The sequence below is a fragment of the Pantherophis guttatus genome, chromosome 3, assembly GCF_059756535.1.
Source record: "Pantherophis guttatus breed Tessera chromosome 3, ASM5975653v1, whole genome shotgun sequence".
NCBI classification, from domain to species: Eukaryota; Metazoa; Chordata; class Lepidosauria; order Squamata; family Colubridae; genus Pantherophis; species Pantherophis guttatus.
The window spans coordinates 24,853,494-24,877,919 of NC_142065.1; the positions used below are offsets into that span (position 1 = coordinate 24,853,494).

Consider the following 24,426-nt stretch of genomic DNA (forward strand, 5'->3'; position numbering starts at 1 on the left):
ATATGATAACCTGGACAAAAAATTTCGGTTATAGTATTCAATTAGACAAATGGGAAAAACTATGGAAAATAAATTATAAATTGACAATGTCTGTACTCTATAAAGAAAATCTCTATAAAATGTTTTATAGGTGGCACTTCCCACCAGCCAGATTGGCAAGAATGTTCCCCGGCACGCCATCAACATGTTGGAAATGCAACCACCACAAAGGCACCTATTACCATATGTGGTGAACCTGCCCAATGGCGAAACAATATTGGCAAAGGATAAAAATACAAATAGAGGAAAAACACACCAAAAGATAGAACTAAGACCAGAAAGCTTCTTATTAGGCATAGTGAATGGATACTATGAAAAAGAAACAACCTATTTAATTATACATATGATAACAGCAGCACGCGCAACATTGGAAGAGTAGTGATATACCAACACCAGATAAAGTAATCAATAAAATTATGGAATGTGCGGAATTAGATAGACTCAAAAGGAATTACAAAATAGGGAAGAACATGACTTTTACTTAGTATGGGAAAAGTGGTATAGTTGGTTGAAAGATAGGAAAGAGATGAAGCAATAGGAAGTAAATAAAATGACCAAATATAATATGATGGAAACAAAGAACAGACGCAGGTCAACAAAGATCAATATTAGATAGACAAAAGGGAATGACCAAATAAGGAAGAGTCAAAATACAAAGAGAAATGTATATTATAGTTGCGACAAACTGGACATGTATTGAAATGGATGTTTATATGTTTTTATGTTTTGTACGTTTCATTGTTCTGTTTAGTTTGTACTTATAAATAAAAATTGGAGAAAAAAAAAGAAGAAGTAAACTAACAGTTCTGAAACCCCATTTTGGGGTTTTGCTGCAGGGGTGGAATTGAGAAGACTATTGATCAGAGAAGTATTACATGGAAAGGCAGAATAAGTCATCTGTTGTTTTAGTTGAAACCCCAACTTTTAAACAATATATTGGGTAATGCTGAGAAACTTAGTGGAACTTACTTCTGAGGATACATTCTTCAAGGTTGCAGGTATAACATTGTAATTCACAGATTTCTATGAAGATGAAGTATCAATAGAATACTATATCAGTAGATCAGTTCACTACAGTTAGCATCTTGCAGTTAAATACTTAACAAATAAAATCAAGTTAAACAGCAAATAATGATACAAAGAATACCTACTTTTCAATAGTAACGGTGCACAACTTGTATTTAATGTTTTTAACTATAGGTAGTCCTTGACTTACAACCACAATTGAACCCAATGTTTCTGTTGTTAAGTGAGACATTTGTTAAGTGGGTTTTGCCCCATTTTACATCCTTTCTTGTCACAGTTGTTAACTGAATCACTACAGTTGATAAGTTAGTAACCTGTTTGTTAAATGAATCTGGTATCCCCATTGACTTTGCTTGTCAGAAGGTTGCAAAGGGGGATCACATGACCCTGGGACACAGCAATGGTCATAAATACGAACCAGTTGCCAAACACCTGAACTTTGATCACATGATCTTGGGGATGCTTCAAAGGTCGTGTGAAAAACAGTCATAAGTCACATTTTTCAGTGCCGTTATAACTTTGAACCAGGGGTGAAATGCTCCCGATTGGGACCAGATCACCCAATCGGGTAGCGATGGAGGCGGGTGGTTCAGAGAACCAGTAGCAAAAATCCCTGCCCACCCCCCATGCCCAGCTGAGCCGCACAATCATCAGAGGCTTTTTTTTTTATTTTTAAAAGCATTTTTTCTACAACCTCTTCGGCCAAAAAATGCTTTTAAAAGTAAAAAAAAAGCCTCTGATGATCGTGCAGCTCAGCTGGGATCGTCAAAGGCTTTTAAAAGCATTTTTTCTACAACCTCTTCGGCCAAAAAATGCTTTTAAAATTAAAAAAAAAGCCTCTGATGATCGTGCGGATCAGCTGGGATCATCAAAGGCTTTTAAAAGGAAAAAACCCTTTTTGTAGAAAAAATGGTTTTAAAAGTAAAAAAAAAAATTGGCCATGCCCACCCAGTCACATAACCCCCCCCCCACCAAGCCACGCCCACAGAATTGATAGTAACAAATTTTAGATTTCACCACTGCTTTGAACAATCAATAAACGAACTGTTGTAAGTTGAGGACTAGGTGTTCTGTTTAATTCCCCAGCCCTTCTGAAATCAGTGATACATGTTTTTTTTTTTAATTATATCTGGAATAATTTTATACTGCTCTACAAGTTTAATGAGGTTGAAGTAAGGAGCAAAAATTGGGATAGGAGGTAATATCTTAGCTTTTACTCTAAAGGCAAACAGACTCCATGTAAATAACCAAATATATTTTTAACAAGGTATGTTCACCCAAGATATGTAGATGGCAAATATGTAGCAATTGTACATATTTATGTATAATCACAATTTAACTACCAGTAAATCTTACCATGGCATTCAGCAAAGCAAATTAACCAGCTTTAGGTAGCATGAGAGAAAAGAGGTAAAGTAGTAAGTACAGAAAGCTTTGGATAGCTACTTCCCTTTCCAATATAATATTTTCAAACTCAGAGTCATTTCTGGTTGAACATTCTGCTAGGCACCAGAGATTGGCAACAATGCTGCCACTGTATTACTAATAGGAAAAATAAGTATAAATGAGTAAGAAAGTACACTGCAGACTAGATTGGTAACTCCAAATCATAAACCCAAATCTCAGTAAAAAAATAATTCGCTATCACAAATTATACACTTAAATGATCTTATTGGTCTTTATGAAATGGCATATCATCACATTCATCCCAAGTCTTTGCAAGACACAGCTACTATATTGCTTAGTTGCAATGTTCCAGTATCTTACATTAAAAATGAATAAGGACTATATTTATATCCATTAAAAATGAATATGGATTATATATATATTAGCCTTGCCCCACAGAAGCCTATCCTATCCCGCTTCTCTGCCTCAGTTTTGCCCCACAGAAGCCTCCCCTATCCTATCCCCTTCTCTCCCTCAGGCTTGCCTCATAGAAGCCTCCCCTATCCTATCCCCTACTTGCTGCTGTGAAAGTAAAACTGAAACTCCTCTCCTCTGCTTGTGTTTTGCATTTGGAACAGATTTCTTTTCAGGTGGGGAGGGGGAATAAAACTCCTTGGCATCAGACCGTGTTAATAATAATATAGGAAATACTAAAGGTCTGATGGTCAATTCGAAAAATCTTTTCTTAGTCAGTACCTAGAAGCCAAGAGGAACATATGTGGTAAATTTCAAGTTTGTAGGCTTTACGGTTCCGGAGATTTTGTGATGATGTGTGAGTGTATTTCGCTTTTATATATATAGACGTATGTATGTATGTATACATGTAAATGTATGTATGTAAATATATATATAATGTATTTTACATATATACATTGCAAAGCACTGAATATTTTTAAAACGTTAAAGTCATCTGCTAGTTTCTATTCTCCAGAATTCATTCATTCAATTCAGAGTCTTCAAGAGTTGGTGTTAATGGTGTGATTTCTGCTAATAAAATACAACCTAGTGAAAAATGTAGCTCTATAGAGGTCAATAATTAGTATTATACGTGTCACATATCCATTAAATCTGTGCTGCACAAAAGGTTTTCTTTTTTCTTTTTGTAATGTATGAAATGCTTTCCATAAGTTAGAAATCATACCAATTAAATATGCTCATATTCCACTGTGAAAAGTGGGACTGAGAAAATTTGAGAATTTCATATCCTGGGGGCTATGTGAGCCTCTTAATGATCTCATGCTAATTTTCTGTCTCCCAAACCAAATCCAGACGTTTTCAGACTATGCTGGTTCAGAAATTTGATAAGTTCCTATTATGTTTGTCTAGAGAAATACAGAGTTTCTACAATTAATTGCTAAGTTGCAAAATATATCTTTCATAGTGAAAGTTTTTCTTTTATTAAATTTGTACTTACTACAAACTATAACAGTTGGAATTGGATTAAACTAAACCAATCCAAGTTTCTTTATTTCTGTTTGAGTTTGCAAGCTAAAAGTGGTGAAAAACAAAATGGGCAGAAGGGTGACCACTGTAAATATTCTGCTCTGTATCTCAACTTCTAGATTTTTTTCCTTTCCTTCTAAGCCAAGTTTCTTCTTATTAATTAAGACTACATGAATATATGGCAAATGCCTCCTAAGATCCTAAAATAGTCTGACAGGGCTCTACAGAAGTTTACAGAATTAAGTAGTAGATAGAGAATAACTGAATAACTGAATAACTGAATAACTCTTATCTTTCTTTGAGACCTGCAATGTAATTATAAATTATGCAGATTTGTATAACAGACATATGTACTATGTTTTCACTTGATGCAGAATTTGCATTGTAGTACTGGGTGAGAATATGTATATGTATACATATACATATTCACGTTTCAAATATCATATTTTTGGACTATAAAACACACTTTTTTGTCTCCCAAAAGGGAGTGAAAATGTCTGTGCATCTCATAGACCGAATATTGCTGAAGCCCTGCCCGCCTGCCGGCCATTTTTTTTGTGCCTCCGCATGTCCCATTTTCGGGCCTTTTTTCTACCCATTTTCAGGGCTTTTTTCGGCCCATTTTTGAGGCTTTTTGGGCCTGTTTTTGAGGCTTTTGTTTTTTAGCCTGTTTTCAAGGCTTTTTGGCCCATTTTCAAGGCTTTTTTGGGGCCAATTTTTTGGGAAAAAACGGCCTGTAAAAAAGCCTCAGAAATGGGCCAAAAGCCTCAGAAACGGGCTGAATAAAGCCTTAAAAATGGGCAAAAAAAAAAAAAACAGGCTGAAAAAAGCCTAGAAAATGGGCAGAAAAAAGGCTGGAAAAGGGCTGAAAATGGGGTGTGCGGAGCCCAAAAAACTTTTTTTTGTTGATTTCCTCTTCGAAATTTAGGTACATCTTATAGTCCGAAAAATACTTTATATGTGTGTGTGTTTGAAAACAACATTGATGTAGAAACTTTTCATGTACTTAAAGCATTAACCTCTTTATAGAACATTTTTGTTCTTCTACTTTACAGAACAAAAAGCTAGATCTCCATATTATTTAGTATAATATATTATAGTGAATTAAAAGACGCAGGCATCAGCCCTTGCATTCCATTCCAGTGCGTTCCAATGCATTAAAAACATTTTAAAGACAACCTTGAAATTTCCATTTGGGCCAACCTCAAAATAATGAAAACAAAGAAAATTGAACTCCTTTCCACCCAAGTTTCCAATGTTTTTCTGAAATAAGAAAAAATACCTCTTGCCTAGCTCTCTACTCTGCAAAAGGAAAATAAAATTAATTGGATGCACATGCCTACTCATTCATATGTTGTGTGCATTTGTTGTCATACACAAAGAAATTCAGAGATTCCTATGATGGAAAGCTGAAACGAATCAAGCAATCTTTCTTCTTGAAAGACCAGGAGGTTGGGACCACAAGGAGTGATAAGGCAGGTTATTTAAGGTTAAGAAACAAAATACGTTACAATTCAGTGAAAATATGCTCAGATCTCAAACACAACCAATTTGATGTAATTACACATCACATCACAGAGGCCTGAAGCAGCTTTTAATCTTGTACAGAATCCCATACCACCATTGATTTATCCAAATGCCTGAATAAATATTTCAGAAGATCCTGGCATATTTAGAATATCTGGGTCAATTAAATGCCATTAATCTTATGTGATGCCATTTTTGCATGACATACAAAAATAAATGTGGGTTAAATACAACATTGCTACTAAACATTGCAACATAACAGTTAGACTGTCTGGAATAGTTCTTCTCCTTTAGAGACAAATATTTTGCTTAGTTTAGTATGTTCAATTAACAGATAAGTAATGACGTTCCACAAAAGGAATGAATCAACTGTTTGGAAGATTTTATTTCCTATTGCATCACTTGTCTTGGGAGACAGGATAAAGGAAGGAAGTTTTGGTTGGATGAGTTGCCATTGTTTTAAAATATTTAGAGCCAGTCTATTTAATATTGTAACAAAAGAGAATGTTTACCTTTCACTAATCTGCCCCTCTGGATTAGCTCTCAAACTAGAAAGAGATTATAGGTTTCTGTACTAAAGACTGTTGATCTACAGGATCTTGTCATTATAGTGGTTTTATTAAAAGAAGTTAGTGTCCCTAAGGGGAGCCATAACACGTACTATTATTTCAATAAAAATGCCTTTGTCATTTAAAACATTATTAAAAATTATCTTTTAATAACAGAATGACAAAAGATTGATGAAACCTGGGTTATTTAAAGAGGAAGGAGGCAAAGCTAGTAAGATTATGAGATCTACCTTTTAATAGTTTAATTAATTATAAAATTTCACCTAAAATGTCTTCTGCATTTTTAAAAGAGAGGATAGAATAACAGAAAATATGTATATAAGTACGTGAACACTTTTACTATGTTTTTATGCTATAAACCACTGGGAAAAATTGTATTGAATCTGGCAGTATCTAAACACAACAAATCAATAAAAGAATGACATGGACTTGATATATTTTCATTTCAGAAATTACTTTCTATTGTATGATTAATTTGATCATAAGTACTCCCCCCCCCCAAGAAGGCATAGTAAATAAGTTAATAACATTAGTATCTAATAAGAAGAGCAGAAAAACCAAGAGCCTTGGTACTACAGTGGTTTAAAGCACCCTGTTATTAACACAGCTGCCTGCAATTTACTGCTGGTTCGAATCTCTCCAAGGCTCAAGGTTGACTCAGCCTTCCATCCTTTCTAAAGATAGGTTAAATGAGGACCCAGTTTGTGGGGGCAATAAGCTGACTTTGTATAAATATACAAAAGTATGAAGGCTATTGCTTAACGCACTGTAAGCCGCCCTGAGTCTCCGGAGAAGGGCGGCATATAAATCAAATTAAAAAAAAAAAAAAAACCTGTTCAGCTCTTACCTCCATTGCAAATTCTTCACATGAACTTTTCTGGGTCCTATCATTATAACTAATGGTCCCTCTTCCAATTTCCAGTTTGGCAATAATTGTGTAGAGCAGGTGGGACGCATCTTATATCTGGAATATATTGGTTTATACCCAGTGGTGGGCTGCTGCCGTTCTATTTAGCCACGTTTTTTAAACCGTGTGCATGTGTGCACACTCACATTTTCGGTGCTGGGTAGACTGGTTGTTAATTCACGTGCTGCCCACCTCTGTTTATACCTATTGTCTGTTTTCAATGTCTGGGGCTGCTGAGAGATCATTTGGAAATTCCAAATCTTATAACTTTCCATTTTGCAATCTATTTTGAGTTTGAAAAAAAAAAAGCTTAGGCAAATGAAATTCAAAATATGTATGTGCATGAATTCTTTTTCAGTCTGGATATTTTGTACAATATATAAAGATGAACAACCAGTTGAGAAATAGTCCTTCACTGCCATTGCAAATGTATTCTTTTGGAAATGAATTCTACCTTTTACCAGTAATTTGTACACTATACTGAAGATGGAAACTCTAATTGACCACATGCATTTGTGAAGATCTTTAGAAGGACAAAATAAATTTTGAAGTAGAATAGCTGCAAATCAAACACTCCTGGCCTAGAAATCATAGCAAGGAGTATCAGTAAATAGTCAATGGTGAACATTTTTATAGATGATTAATTATTTTTAGTTTATAATTTAAGAGTTTGATAGTATAGTCATTCCCCATGAACTCAATGGTGCTTAATTAAGGTAGAAGCATGGGTTTGAATTGTATCATTTTTGACTATAGTATATATTTTGTACACTACACTACAGTAAGAGCTGGAAATGGGGATAGAATGACCTTTCCTCTTGCCCAATAGTTGACCTTTGTTGAGTAGAAAAATCTGAGGGGCATTTTCCTTGCATGTGCTTGAATGTGAGCAAACATTTATCATGATTTATCAGGAAGTGAATATCTGAAGGACCAGATGGGAGACAAATCATCTTAGAGAAGATTTATTTATATAGTCACTAGCAGATGACAGTGACTTGATAATGAATCTTATCTATCAAGTCACATTTCAGGAAACAGAATAGCCCTATCTGTTGAGATTGTCCTGCTCAATTGTTTTGCTTTGATTCTTTAGGTTTTTGTTCTTTGTGTCTGATATGCTTCTTTAGATTTAAAGCTTAAAGCTTAACTTGCTGACAATTTGGAACAATCTGATATGGCTGTTGTGCTATTTCTGTAGCATAGTGTTAGCTTGAATATTAATATTGGATTGTTTGGGTTTGTTTGTTAAACCTTCAAAGAGTTTAAAACATCAAAGCTTTTACTAAATGCATACTTTTGCAGGGATAAATAACAGATGTGTCACCAATTTTCCCTTGCTTAAATGACTATCATGATTGGCTCCTTCGACTTGATACTTAGGATGAAGCTTCTGCATCTGATAAAACTTGTCTTTTTCTACATGATATTGTTTTTCTTTCCTCAGGTTCAATGCAAGTGATGAATAAAACAAGGCGGATTATGGAACAGGGAGGTGCACACTTCATCAATGCATTTGTGACGACACCCATGTGCTGTCCATCCCGCTCTTCTATTCTTACAGGGAAATATGTCCACAATCACAACACCTACACCAACAATGAAAACTGCTCATCGCCATCCTGGCAAGCCCAGCATGAAATTCGCACATTTGCAGTATACCTCAATAACACAGGGTATAGGACAGGTAAGATCAGTGCAAAAATCTGACTTCTTTATTCAGAACCATGCTTTAGTGCTGAGGTTGAAAATGTATGTATTACGCTTGCCATATAATGCACATATAATTTCACATATGTTAAAAAATACCAAACTATTGCCCTACCAATGTTTTATATACCCATTTCCCACAGAAAAGAAAAGACCGGGAGCCACAAAACCTTTCCCGTGCCTAACTATTTCTTGAGCAGCCACAAAACTCGAAATAAATTTTAATAAATAAATTTTTTCGAATAAAAATTCGAAATAAATAAATAAATAAAACTATCATATGCAGTTGAATTAAACATTCTGTTTTCTTCTGAAACTTTTCTTTTCTTGGGTTTATCCATGGTTGGCCTACCGGGGGTTCCAAAGCTCAGTAAATCACGTGCCAGTGGGTGTCACACATTGGCAGTTGTGATGCATATTTTGAGTGACGGAGCTGCAGCAGAGGGGTGAAAGAGCCACTTGTAACTCCAGAACCACAGGTTGCTGATCCCTGGTCTAGAATAAGAGGGACCAAGGTTTATGTCTACTGTTAATCACCAAACTTAAGGTGACTGTGAACAGTTCATCCTTTCTCAACTCAATTCACCTCAAAGGTTTTCATTGTGGGAGAAATTTGGAAGAGGAAGTAAATCACAATACGGATAAGAAAAGATAATGGAAAATGTCCTTAGTGTGAAATAAAAAGAAGCGGGTGTTGGGCACAATTAAAGGATTTGACTGGAAGACAGATCTACTCAAACCACCAGGAAGTTTTTCTGTTGAAATGAATGAAAATTATGCAAGGATACAGTTGCACAACTTCCATTAATTTTATATTTGTGACTGGGAAGGGCAAATTCCCAGGGTATTGCATCTCATTTTTGTCCATAAGTGTAGAAAAGGGTGGCATTTGAATTCTGGCATGGAAACCAAACATGCAAGGGACAGCCTTGTAGAATAAGAGCATTCAATGCAAAAAAATAAAATAAAATTATAATAAAATGCCTAAGTCACAGCTATCCAAGAGCTTCATCCAATATATTTCACTAAAATTTGATTTTGATAGTAAAGGTGAACAACGTTTAGACTTTGAACAGTCATATATTTCGTGTTTCTTTTAGCTCTTTGCCCTTGTTCTTTCAGCAGCAGGCCTGCAATCATCAGTGTTGAACTTTTGGTCTTGCAACTCCAGGTTCCCAATCTTTTAAGCCTATTTCCTGCAGCAACTTGATTGCTCTCCAAATAGAGCTTGATTTTTTTAAAGCCAAGATAGCTATCCATATCCACCCTGCCAGGCTTTTGTTCCTTCTTTGTTATGGTCTATTTATTGACTGCAGTGTACCACTTACTCCACTTTTATCTTTGACAAATTTTATATTAGTCATGTACTTTGACTTCTGTATTGCTGACCTATTGCTACTATTCCTGCTGCATACATCATCAGAGATTTGATAATTCAGCCTTTTTGCTGGAGGGTGGTGGGGAGAGGAGAGAGAGTTGATCCAGAAAAGGAAGTTAAAAGGACAAGCAGGCTTCTCTTCTTTTGCTACCTACTTTACTGCATGTTACTTTAACTATATAATATGTGGCTATCCTGTTATTAATTCTTAAAGATAAAGTACAGTATGCTGATTGGATATTATTCCTGATTCGCAAAGATGTCCAGTTGCATCTTGCATGGCTCTTAATGTTAAATCACTTTAACATTAACTGTACAGCATGTCATTGAACTTTTTGTCTTGTTTTGTTTAGCTTTTCCTTAAAGATAGGTCCTCAGGAACCCAATCCAGTTTGTGATCATTATAAGTAGCCAGAATAATGTTAATTTTACTTCACTTCAGCCACTTCTTCTGAAATAAACATCACAACTATCCATGCATTGATTTTAAAGTTTTTTTTAAATCTATTTAAACTCTAAGAGACAAGGACATAGAGAAAGTCTGAGCACCTAGGCTATAAACAGGCATCTTTATCTTTAAGAATTAATAAGAGGATAGCCACGTATTATATAGTTAAAGTAGTATGCAGGTCTATAGTAAGTTGCCAAGAAAAGAGCTGGCAGAGAGATTAGCATTGCTACACTTCTACACTTCTTTGTAGCACTGCTACAAAGCAGGCATAAGCATTTAGTTCTCTTGAATGCTGTTAGGCAGAGGAAAGGCCAGGTGAGAGATGCTAAAATAGGTGGCCCTTTTCCTAGCATTGTAAATGCTAGGATCAACATATCCCAGATGCCAAAAAACTGAATATCTATTAGGCAGCACCAAAAATTGAGATTTTGTTTGTGGGCGTGTGTCACTTTGCTGCCATCTAGTTTTTGCCTGGATTTTTGCACACCAGGTACTGTATTAAGAAATCTCAATTTAGTTCATTTTTGTCTGGGAATTTAAGGGCTGCAAATCCAGCACAGTTTCTGACGGTTGATGGTTTTTTACTATTCAGACTATAGGAATTTACCTTAAAATAAAATATTAAACTAGCGAATTCAGATTAAAAGGAAAGACAGTTAAATTAAACATTGCAAATATTTGGAGAATAGTAAGAGATATTTAACAATGGAACAAATGTCCCAAAGGTGCTTTTTTGGGAGGCAACTGGACTTTCTTGTTTGTTTGTTTTTTGAAGAGGTTTAGCTTTTCATCCAAGAAGTCTCTTCAACTCTGACAGGATAGTGGGGAATGGAAAGATTTATATTCCTTGCAGACAGATGGTAATTTGCATCCTTTTAGAGGGTCCTTGAAGCACTTGGACGTTTATCTGTGTCCTCAGGGTCACATGAGTAGTGCTCCTGGTTCCTGTAGTCTGCAATTTTTTCCTCAGGAAATCCATTCCTACTCCCACACTATTCAAAGGGTGTTCATCCTAAATTGTATAGCTAAAAGTCTTTAGAGATTCTCAATCATCTGGGTCATGGTTGTCTCAAAGGTGCTTTTTTTTTTTAAACAAGTTTTATTGGTTTTTCTCCTCTCCCACATTCACCCACATCTTTTTTTTTTAACAGAGTGTTTGTTGACCGTTTCTTATCTTATACAATTAATCAAATTCAAATACATTTTACTCAATTACAATTTTTGCCAAAATCGTTTTGCCCCCTTTTCTTTTCTTTTCTTTTATTTAAACATATCTCAATATTTCTATACTTGCATACATAAACACCATCTTCATTTGTCCCTAGATTCTAACTTTACTATTTATTCATATTTATTCTCTTTTATTCTTAAACAGTTCATTCTTTATCTTAATATATTTATATTTGTTTGTTCAGAGTTGCCTTTCTTCTACTTCATCTTTTTTATTGCACAGCAATCTTTCTCCTCAAACCTACCCTCTCCCTCTTCCCTATCTCTTCCTACTTTCCTTCCCCACCTTCTTCTTTTCTTCTCTACTTCCCCTTCCCTTCTCCTTCTCCTCCTCTCTTCCCCCCGTTTACCTTTTCTTCTACTCTGATTTCCCTTCCCTTCCTTCCTCCCTACTCTTCCATCCCTCTCTCTCCTTCCTCCCCCCCTCCAATTCTCTTCCCCTCCTTCATCTCTCTCTATTGCTGTATTCATTTTCAATTTAATATTTTCCACTGTGGAGTCCAGGCAGCCCCGATCCTCAAAGATGCTTTTTCAGGAGGCAACTGGACTTTCTTGTTTTTTCTTTTTTCTTTTCTTTTTTTTTAAAGACGTTTCGCTTCTCATCTTATCCTAATATCATGGATGAGAAGCGAAAGATCTTCAAAAAGAAAAAGGAAAAACAATAAAGTCCAGTTGCCTCCTGAAAAAGCATCTTTGGGACAACCATGACCTGGATGACTGAGAATCTCTACAGAATGGAACAGATAGTTTTAGAAAGTCATGGATCCCCTTCATTTGAGGGTAGTAACAGACCGGATGGGTGCTGTATCGAGGCTGCTGCAGTTATTCGTTCTAGCATCCAGAAGGACACAGATCAAGATGTGATTGCTTTTGTTACTTTGCTCTTTTGGTGCACATAACTATGTTCAATGCCAGTTGATTATAAAAGGATAAGTTGTTAGCAAGAGAATTATTGAAGCATTATTTCAAACAACAGTGATATACTTCTTGTTTCTTTTTCTTCAGCACATGATCACTTTTCATATTTTGGTCTTAAAGATTATTAACTGTGATCCTGCATCTGTCTTACTATGACGTTCTGTACATCAAAGACACATAATGTATATACCTTTCCCACTTTTGTCTCCATTTATTTCAAATATCTGCAAAAGTCTCTTGATCAATGAAACAAAAGCAATGTTTAGATCCCCATAGCAAGCAAATTATAAATCTATCACTGGAAATTGCTTTAAGGACAATTATCTTTTATTTAAACTAATAATTAAATAATTATTAATTATAATTAGTTATAATTATATATTATTATATTATAATTATATTAACAGTGTTAATATTAATATATTAACTATAATTAATTATAATTAAGAAATAAGTAACTAATGATTAAAATGACTTTCAAATTTTGTTCTTTTCAAAAATTACCCTCAGTCTATTTCTTATTACAATTCAATTCTACACTTTTTTCAAGGAGCTAAAGAGTTCCTATGTGTAAAGCCATTTTATTCTAACAAGTACCTGGTTATAAAGATTGTACTTTGTGTTAGATACTTTTGATATTTATTTTACGCTATCTTTAATCTGTAATTTTAATTTTTTCTATTCCTGTTCAGAATTTTGTTGCCTTCAGTGATCACTGAAACAGAAAGGCAGGGTATAAATCATGAAAATAAAATTATTTATTTAGTTCTTTCAAGTCAGTCTCAACTCTTGGTGACTTCATGGACAGGTCCGTGCAGTTTCCTTGGCAACATTTTTGGAAGTAGTTGGCCTTTGCTTACTAACAGGATGTTTTTTGACTTCCCAGTCTAAGGCCACAAAAGCTGGGGCAAAATCACCCAGCCGGTTTCTTGTCTAGTGGAGGACAAGAACTTAGATTTTCCATCTCTCAGGAAGATGGGTAGCATATAAATTTAATACATACATAAAATAATTAATTACTACACCACATTAGCTCTTTATTGCTAATTAGTGGCTGAAGGCTTGAAAATGAATCATAGGCCTCAGTGGTTCAACCTAGTTTTTCTTTTCTGTTTTGATAGATCTCTGACCAGTATTTTAAAATACCCATTCGGATCAACTTTTGCATAAACTGTTGCTTTAAACAGTATTTGTTTTTATTTTTCTGCATCTGATTTTGTGACTACATCCTACTAATAAGGAAGGGTTTGTCTTGTCTTGTATCATCTCACAGATTTCGCCACTCTGCTTTTCATCTTGTTCCACTTGTCTAAGTCTAATAGATGTTGGCAATTTTTCTCTACTTTAAAATATCATCTTAAAGAGTTACGCTATTTGTCCTGTAAAATTACTTTCTTGGCAGCCATGAGACCAAAAGGGATATAAAAATATCCTAATGGATGCAACTCCAGATGAATTTGTTACAAATGTGTAAAGTAAAAAGTATGGATTTGAAAAGTAAAAGGTGATTTAGAATGTATGTCTTCATGTAGCACATAGAGAAAACTTCTTTAAAAATCTGTGATTTTTCCTGAGCCCATATGATCTAGCCACTATGAGATATTTTCAGCAGATACTGCATGCTCAACCATGTGCATGCTAAATCATCTCTTTCCATTTGTATCTGGATTACTGCAGAATCCTAGATTTTATTTTGCTAATATGAGCCACGGTTGCTCAGTGGTTAGAGTGCAGTACTGTAGGCTACTTCTGCTGACTGCCGGCTGACTGCAACTTGGCAGTTCAAATTTCACCATCCTCAAGGTTGACTCAGCTTTCCATCTTTCCGAGGTGGGTAAAATGAAGACCCAAATTGTTGGGGGCAATATGCTGACTCTGTAAACTGCTTAGAGAGGGCTGTAAAGCACTGTAAAGCGGTATGTAAGTCTAAATGCTATTGCTATTACTAATAATCCACCAACATTAGAAACTTGGTATTCTGTAAGTAAGCAGTCATATTCTATGCAGAATAAATGAATGTCATATTATCAACATTTCATTATCCAGTATTGTCTATATGTTTATGAGACAAACTCTGAACTCTGTGTACGAAGATCCAGATTTGAAATATAAAATATGAGCCTTCATATATGTGAATACATGGATAGTGCCTGTCAGGAACACTTGAACTTTTCCCAAGCTGTATGTCAGTTGAAAAGTGCAACTGCACAAGCCCCAGGAGAAGATGCAGATGATTTAAGATATTTCTAGCAAGTGGTATAATATGCACACTTTGAGTCATAGCTCCCATGTTTACCTTTGTATTCCATTATTATATACAAAGATAAAATGTCTACCTCTTTATTGTTTGCATACAAAGCAAAATTTGCCACTCACTCTGTATTGGCTATGATTGTTCAGGACAAATCTTGAAAGTGTTCTGTTGGGCAAATATCAGCTAATAGTTTTCCGTAGAATATCTGGTCTAAATGTTTTTCCATTAGTAGATGTAGGAATCCATATACACTTTCCACAAAGCTTGTTTTTTCATGAAGAATATGATTATTGTGTGGAAATGTCAGTGTTGAGGTAACAAGATATTAAGTCTGCATTGTTATATACACATCTATTCCACAAAAGACAGAGGTAGGCCTTGTAAGCCTAACACCTCTATTCTTAACGGGAGTTTCCTATCTTTGCTTTTATTACACCCAGTGGGAAGTTAGGCAGGAAGACATTATATGTAAACATGTCATGTTAGTTGAAGGATTAATCTGAGGAAGTTCTCCCACTCTGGCTGAATCACCTCTACAAAAAAGAATGGCCAGTCATACTCTTGAATCAAAAGCATATAAAAATAATAATTGAGCAACAAACAAAGGATTCTTACAGTGGTGGTTTCTTGGTATCAGAAACCAAGGAAAGATTCTTGTATAAACAATTACAAAACAAATGTTCCCTCTTCTGCTTTTTCATATTTGGGTGCCACTTCCTTCCAAGAGGAGCATTTAAAATGATGAATGTGGTTATAGAAGACAAACATGAGGGAGTGGTGCTTGATTTCTCAAATCCCTCTAAGAAATGCTGTTTTTTAAATTCATTTTGATTGGGGAAAAAATGAGCCTCAGCCCCTCACCCCCTCTTTAAGTTTGCAGCTCCATTTGCAGGCTTATGGGTGCACTACTTATAATCATTTTCTTGTAAAGATCATCAGTCCTTTTTTTGTAAAGGACTGATGTCTTCCTTCCTTCCTTTGTTGACCTACATGCGTGTTTAATCGTCTATACTTCTTCATTCTCAGACAAGAATCAAGGGACAGCATTACTTTTGGAAATTTCTTACCAATTTCATTTCAAGCCAAATCAGAGTAAAGGTAGAATTTCAGAGGGAACGTTTACTGGAGGGGGGGAGGGGAGGTAAAATGGAGAAGAGAAGCAGAAAAAAAATTTCAAAAGAAAATAAATAAGGATGAACCAAGAGTGGATAAAAGAGGGAGTGGCGGCAGACAACCTTGGATAGGAGGAATTTAATTCATAATTTTGAATCTTTCAAAGTTTAATCATGAAAAGCTATTGTGAGAACATTCGTTGCAGATTTATTTTTGATTAATCAGCATGATAGAATTTTTAAATTTTTATTTTATAGTTGTGAATATAATTGGCAAAGAAGAAACTGTATTTTATATAACAGTTTGAAAGAACTAAATATATACTAGAATTTAGTATATATTGAACAGGAAATAACATTGAAGTAAATCTACTGTTTTGAAAAGTTTTTAGTAGCTTCAAAAAAGTATCCCTTCATTTTATTGGAAAATATTTTCCCTTATTTTGCATTGCCAGATACTTCAGCCAAACGGAACTGACTACTAAGATAGAAAATGTCAGATAAATGGCATTCATTATATAATACCTGGTGCTTGGGATTGGCATGTGTCAAATCCTGGAGACATTGTCTTCAATCTCACTCAGCTTTACAACTTAACAAAACAATGCAAAATTGTTACATAATTCTGTTGACTAGGGTTTTACAGATCTCCATGAAGCTAATGAACTAATGAGCAAGAAAAAGATCTAGACAGTGCTGTAATAAATGAAAACAAAAGGCCAAGTAATCAGTTATTGCAAAGCTGTATTCAAAACCATATTCTGCATATAGTGGTAAATGATTTGCTTGCTCTAACTTGTATCAGCAAAGAGTCAACATTATCATGACTTTTCTATGGATTCCAGACACTGAAAATCAAAACTGACAATTCATAACTGAAAGCTTGCTTACATCAAGTGTGTGTGTGTGTGTGTGTGTGTGTGTGTGTGTGTGTGTGTGTGTGTGTATGGCAAATTACTATACAAAGTGACTAATATATTATGCCTACATTAAAACAACTCTCCAGAGTACCAATATTTTGAAGTGCATTTGTTAATTGTGCCTGACAAAAATAGGTAATAATTGTAAAATTTTATTGCAATCTAAATTATTGCATAGGGAGGAATATTGCTCAAAAGCAAACAGATGAAAAGTACAGACAGCAGAACTGTGTTCTCCAACGTTGGAGAATAAGTCACAGCCAAGCATAGGGACGTTGCTCTCTGAATCACAGTTCTGTCTGCTGACTCCTAACCACTGAAACCAGATTGCTTCCCACCAAGATTTCTCAGTTTATATTGAATATATTATTGCAAAGAAAAGACCCGTATTCTATGCTAAATTAAAAAAAGGATTATTCTGTACAAGATACTCCTAGGATGACATTGAATAATACCTTAGTGGTTTTATAAAGATGCAGTTTCTGAAACATCAGAGATATGGTTAAAGATGCATAAGAAATCTGATTGAGAGGTAATCATTGGCCCAAGGTCATTCAGTGAACTTTATGACTAGGGGGAGATTTGCATTTATATCTTCAGGACTTTATTCCTGTTCTCTATTAAAAACACCTTGCCACCCTTGTTATATTATTAAAACAATTATATTTTGTCTCATGCTCCCCATGCTGTGCATAGAACTCCCAGGTGGAATATCATCTAGGTAACTATGGACAAGATTTAAGCTTTTTTAACCTTACGAATGAAGGCAAATATAGGTGTCCCAGAATAATGCCGCAGGAATAATGCTGCAATATGGGTCGGTGACCAGGACCAGAGGTTTTGTCTTCCAAGCTTTTGCTGGAGCCCATCTTCAGGGAACTTCTCTCTAGCAGACTGTGTGCTGTTCTGTGTATGGTATTTATATGGTGACTGTTGTATGTGGCTTTTTAGATCCTGATTGGGGTGTGTTTATAGCTGTCATTTGCTTGTGCTGCCCAGCCCTCACCTTCTACGTATTTGATAAGCTGGTGGTAGATCAGCACACCTGTTGACTGACAAGGAACTGTTTCCCAGGTTTCAATCACTTCCCTGGCTGTTTTTGTGCCTGCTTGTCCAACAATCTTAGTAGCTGCAAAGTAGAATGTGTGTCCTTGTTCATTGCAGTGTGAGACTACCTTAATTTTTTTACCTTAGTTTCAGCAAAGTTTTATATGATGTTTTACAAAATTCCCTGACATTATTCAAGATATATGTGTTTATTTACATTCACATTCTTGTTTCATCCTCCTTTCCCCATATGGACTTAGAAAAAAGGATATTATTGAAGAACTTCAAAGAAATAATTCTACTCTTGCTCTGCCTAGTATCATGTATATGGATACCATAGAAATACCACAGAAATAGTCGCACTGAGACTATCGGACAGGTTTCTTTCTTCCCAGCCAAAATGCATCCATAGCTATAAAATGTAGTTGAAGAATCGATACAAACATTTAATGCTCCCCTGTGTTTTCCTAAAACCATTATATGTCTGCTTTCCCTCTCTTTATTTTTAACAAAATATACCTCTGTTTGGAGTATTTTTAAATTGTCTATTGTCTAAAAGGCTCTTCCTTTTTTTCTCCCTTGCTAATGTACTGTTCTGAGGGGATGCCAGCACCTGCATTTAAAAAGTAATGTTCTCTTGTATTGATTTGTCATTTCAGCCAAGAAATAATACCTAGTTTGAGTTTTGCTTTGAAAAAAAATCAACTTGAAGTCTTCAAAACAAGAACTTAGGTGGACAATTTATCAAAGGCTTTCTACAATCCATGATAAATTTCAATCCTATAAATACCACATCAGTATAAAAAAGTTTATCAGATTATTGAACTTGAGCCTATAAAAAAGAACCATATATATCTCTAAAAAGAATATGAGCAACTAAAAATGTGCTAAAAATTCTCCATCTGCTATAAGTTACACATTCCCAGTTCTGCTCTTATTTGGGTATTAGGAGCCAAACTGTACAGGACAGATAGGTTTAAGCACTTGATTAGTTTTTTTGGGAACATTTATTAAATGCAATCATTGGCGGGGAAAGTGTTTTTCCCCTCCTTTTCAGATTTTTCTATAGATAAATCCTTCCTTCAAATTGATCCTTTGGAAAGAAGCACAAAGACATGCTTTTCCCCTACCAACCTTCAGCTGATAGTAGCAGTTTTTGAAAAATATTCCACAGAAAAAATACCACAAAGAAAAATAGTATATCCCTTTAAATGATTTTTTATCTTAAACTACCATCACTGTAGGGAAATGTTATCTTTCAGAATAAAAGGTCACAATCAATACACAGACTATATAATTGCGCTCTCGCCACCTTGGACCTTACCAGGTCTGTATGTGAATCAACCTGATTGACACTTTAAAAAAAAATCAAATTTCAGAAATAGATTGCAACAGACTTAGGAACGTCCATGTGAGCAATGCAACAAGCAGTGATGAAAAATATATTCAGGGTAGTTTACAAAACATGAAGCTAACAATCAAAATAACAATTTACCACCAAGGAAAACAGCAAAGCCTAGCAGTACAACTGTGCTATATTAGCTGTAAAGTAAAATAGTTTTGGAAAAATAAATTTTGAGATGAAAGTCTCCATGATAAATTAAAAGCTTTTAAAAACTTAAACTTAAAAAAGAAACAATTTAAAATGAATTTTCTTTCTTTAAATATTGTTGGAACTATTAGTTTAGGCCTTTCATGTCAAACAAGACTTTGACCTGAGGAAGGGATCAAAAATGTCAAGAAGATAGGTGTGATCATGTGATCAAAATCCCACCCCTTTTTATGTGCATCATATATGTTGAGATAATGTTGACTGTGCAATCCCAGCTGCCATCCTGTTTTAGCTACCCTGAAGACACCCTTGCTTTGGCCTCGCCCTATAGTAAACAAGCTGAAGTTATATCTGTGACCAGTCCTTGAACCCAGTAAAATGGACTGGAACAATTGGCAGTGGATTCAGGTTCAGGTTTCAAAACTCAGAGATTTGTTACGTAATAAAGCAAATAAATCCTACAAATTCTAACAGAATACATAGAGCATCTTGCCAAGCAATGAAAACTAGTTACAATCTGAAAAAAACCCATACAAAGGGAGAAATGGACAGAGATAAAAGAAAAAAGAAAATGCAAGCATTAATTCTTAATTTGTTCAGCTTCTTATACAGCAATAACCAGCAGAGACATAGCTTTAATACTATATAGGCTTTGATGACACCAGATGTTGTGGGAGTTCTTCTCACAGCTCATCCACATCTTAAGTGGAGCTTTCATAAAGCAAACTCATTTAAGGTAGTTAGGTTTGTTGATGCCAAAGTGTTGGAAAATAAAAGACAGCAAAATAAAAATGGGATTGCAGAGAGCTGAGAAGTCTTACCTCTTACATGAGTAGGAGTTAGACTACCAAATAAAGTTCAATATGAGCAAGACAAGACAAGCTATATTGGTGCAAATGCCCAATGGTCAGATATACATGAATAGGATGTGTGCTGATGGCGATTGATCAAGGCTCTTGAGACATGGTAGATGAAAAGGCACAAGTCACAGCTGCTGTAAAATAAAACCATGTTAGGGAAAGCATGCAGATCATGGCTTATGGCATTCTTGCCAAACTGTTTACCAGGATTGGCCACAGGAGACATCTGTAGTTTCTTCTATTTAATAAAGTGATGTCCTATATTTGTGTGTATTTCTACTTGTATGAGCAAGTACTCATGAGCACCTCCATGTACATTGGAAAGCACAAGGCAGACTGGAAGCAAAGCATATTCAATATTTTTTCTAAAAAATATTTTTCCATGATTGAATTTGATCATTTTTTACTCCATCTTTCTTTGGCTGATTTCTCCCTTTACACTAAAGTTGATTCTGTTCTGTTTTGTATTTAGAGATTTCCTATCGGACAGATTTTTTTTTTTAATTTGATTTATATGCACCCTTCTCCAGAGACTCAGGGTGGCTTACAATGCGTTAAGCAATAGCCTTCATACTTTTGTATATTTTATACAAAGTCAGCTTATTGCCCCCTCAAACTGGGTCCTCATTTAACCTACCTTAGAAAGGATGGAAGGCTGAGTCAACCTTGAGCCTGGTGAGATTCAAATTTACAGTAATTGCAGACAGCTGGTGTTAATCACAATGCTTTTAGTCTGCAGAGCCACCAGGCCCCTTGTCAACGTTGTTCACAGACAATGTCCTAGGCCTTCCCAACACTTTTTTGGTTTTGAAAGAATGACCAATCAAACACACACACACACACAAATCTATGTATATATACCCACCATATCTGGAAAGTGGATATTTTAGAACTGGAAAAGATGTATAAAAGGGAAAAATGATTTGGGGAAGCTACAGCAATTCCCCTCATGAGGGATGTCTGAATGTTTACCTTGGAGCTAAGGCAAATAATAGGAGATATTGCACAGGTATTGTATATAAGATTAGACATTGTATAAAAATATGGAGGGGGAAGCCGCTTCCTCTCTCTCAAAATGTTAGAACTTATTAAAGCTAAATTGTGAGGGGCCTTCGGGACCAAAGACAGGAAATACTTTTATACACTAAACATAATCAAACCTTGGGATTCATTGCTTCTGGCTATTCCAAAAGGGAGAACAAATTAATGGAGGATGAAGTGTAGCGGAATCTCCAGCTAGAAAGGTGAGGAGGGGTGAAAAGACTGGAAAGCTTGGAGTCCTTACAGGTAAGGAAGCAACAGAGGCCAAACACCCCCCACCCCACCCCTAGAATTCCTGAAGCCTTTATCTGGCTTTTCCCAAAAGAAGGTAGTCAGTCTGGTGAGATTCTTGTAAATAGGTAGGCAACAATAAAGAAGCAACTCTGATCAGTTCACAGTGTCATTCTGATTCCTTATGCCTGACATCCCAGTATCAGGGCCTACTAATATTGATAGTAATTTACTACCTCTGGAATGGCAAGCAACATTCCTAAATACCAGCTAATAGGAGCAACAGTAAAAGTCTTTTTCTTTTCCACCATGTTTATGATGGAGAATTTCTTAAAGGAATCTGTTGGTCACCTTATAATTCACTCACTTTTTTTTTTTTTAACAAATCTTGAAGGTTATATTTCTCAAACAGAAATGTCAACCAGCATTTTTAACAGAACAGATTTTCCTTCCTTTCAAAACTTTCTCAAGAAAGACACTACTTTAAAATGTCACAGTTGAATCTGAAAACAACTTCTGGGAGAATAGCATGTTTGTGGTTAGAAAAGTCAGACTTTTAATGGATGGAAGGTTTCTCTTAATTAGATTATCAAGAGTCCATACTAATTTTCTTCATGTGTTTATTTACAAATCAAGTTTTTCTGAATTCTTTATGCAAATTTATTGCTAAACCAAACAAGACAGAGTTATTTTTTTACAACTGTAACTAAGCCTGGAATTATGGTTCAAAGTAGTGCCAGTCATTAAGCAGGTCATCATGTGACTGACATGATTTTACAATATTTTTTGGAGCAGTTGTTAAGCAAACACCACAGTTGTTAAGTGAAGCCATTTCCTGCAATGGGTGGTTTTTTTTTTTAAATCACAGTCACATGACCATGGGATGCTAAAAATGACCATAAGTGCAGATTGGATGCCAATCATCCAGACTGTGACCACATGAGCACAAAGGGTGGGTAGATCAACAGAAGTTCAAATCAAGGGCATAAGTACTCTTTTTTTGATGTCTGTTATAACTTTCAATAGTTGCTAAACAACTGGTCATGTCAAGAATTACCTGTGTTAGTTAAGTATACTTTTACATCGCAGAAGAGAGTCTAGTAGCCAAATGCAATAGTAAGACTACCAGCTCTGGAGCACATCAGCAGTTTAGGAAGAATTGGATACCACTTTTTGTTATGCTGGAGTCACACTATTATATGTGAGGAAATAGAGAAACATGATTTGAACTTGTTCTATATTCACTCCATTTTATTTTAATATGTGCTGTAATGTTTTGGAAAGAGTAATAATGTGTAAAGATGTTAATGTGATATTGAATTATATACAAAAAGCTTGGATTTATTTTTTGATGTATGACTACAGTTCTGTGTAGATCTAGGCATCTGCAATTAGCAACAATGATGCCAACATGACAAAATTGATGGGATATGACACAAGATTGGCCTTTTGCAATTAATTGCGACATCACAATTTCACAAGACACATATTTGCATCCAAAGCTGCAAAGCATATTTTGTTATTTGCCTCTTAATAGCTACCCATGAATATTTAAAAACTGAGTAACTTTCACATACCTATTGTTTTTCTTTTTTTTGCTGTAAATTATATTGGTATAAATGAATGGGATGAGTGGGATAGGATAAGATGGAATAGCATAGGATAGGATCCTGTTTTGTAAAAGTCCAAATGAACATTTCTTTGGGGGGAAAAAAACTTAGTTCTGGCACATATAATGGTTGTCTCTTAGATCTCATGGCAATAAGAAAACATAAGTAAATTCATAATACATATTTCAACAATATCCAGTGGACAACATAAGGGAGAGTTTTTTTTTCTAATGAAAAACATTGCATACTGCACATTGCTTGCATTTGGCAATCAAAAAGCTCAAGGGTGTAACAAAAATATGTATACTGTTCATGCACAATGCATATTTTGCATTTGGCAAACTGCCTGAAAAAGAAATCACAACAGACACAAAACCCTTAGAAACAACAATTGCATTTAAAAAGTAGAATTGAAAATGTTCTCAAATTACATATTGTAAAGTCTCAAACCTAGTTTTGCACACACACCTTGTGTGACTACCATCTACTGGTCCCAGCAACTCACACAGTTATTGAGAGAAGAAGACAGTGAGAGAGAACTGTGTCATGACATATAAAGCTAGACTTTGGACTCATCAAGTATATATCAAGTCATAAAATATTCTTAAAACAAACAGTTATTCTGGGTAAGTAACAAAAATAGTTGAGGAAAGAAGAAACATCCCTTTCCGTGAAAATGAGGTTAGTCATCAGAGTAGAGATTCTTATCTTGTACTAATCACTAGACATTGTGAACTAGAGATTTTATGTAAGTCATAAAAGAAAACAAAGTCTCTAGAGCAAAATAAATGTCTTCAAACAAACTTGCAGGATTCTGTTAATGTAATCTTACAGTAAAGCAGAATTAGTTCATCTGGTCATGTTTCCTGTCTGGGGTACTGGGACGGTTGAGATCAGCCTTAGAAATCTGATAGTACAAATATCCCACCATCTGTCTCAAAGGTGCTTTTCAAAAGGCAACTGGACTGTTGAGGAAGAAGAAGACATTTTGCTTCTTGTCCATGAACCTTCATTGGTTCTGGCAGTATGGTGGGGGCGATGGAGGGATTAGTTCTGACAGAATGGGGGGGCGCGGGTTTGGAAGCTCTTGAGGCTACTTGAGGGTTTATCTTCTCAAGAGCTCTCAGAGAAAGTGCTAAGACCAGATGACTGGAA

General features: G+C 35.3%; 1 protein-coding gene across 18 annotated transcripts in view; it reads left to right on the forward strand.

The window, feature by feature from the left end:
• SULF2 (sulfatase 2) overlaps positions 1-24,426 on the forward strand; it is a 293,351-nt gene that overhangs the window by 197,867 nt on the left and 71,058 nt on the right. For all 18 annotated transcript variants that reach the window (XM_034413833.3, XM_087889122.1, XM_087889133.1 and 15 more), the window contains one exon: positions 8,405-8,644. In XM_034413833.3, coding sequence (XP_034269724.2) covers positions 8,405-8,644 — 240 coding nt within the window. The remainder of the gene's footprint in view (positions 1-8,404; positions 8,645-24,426) is intronic.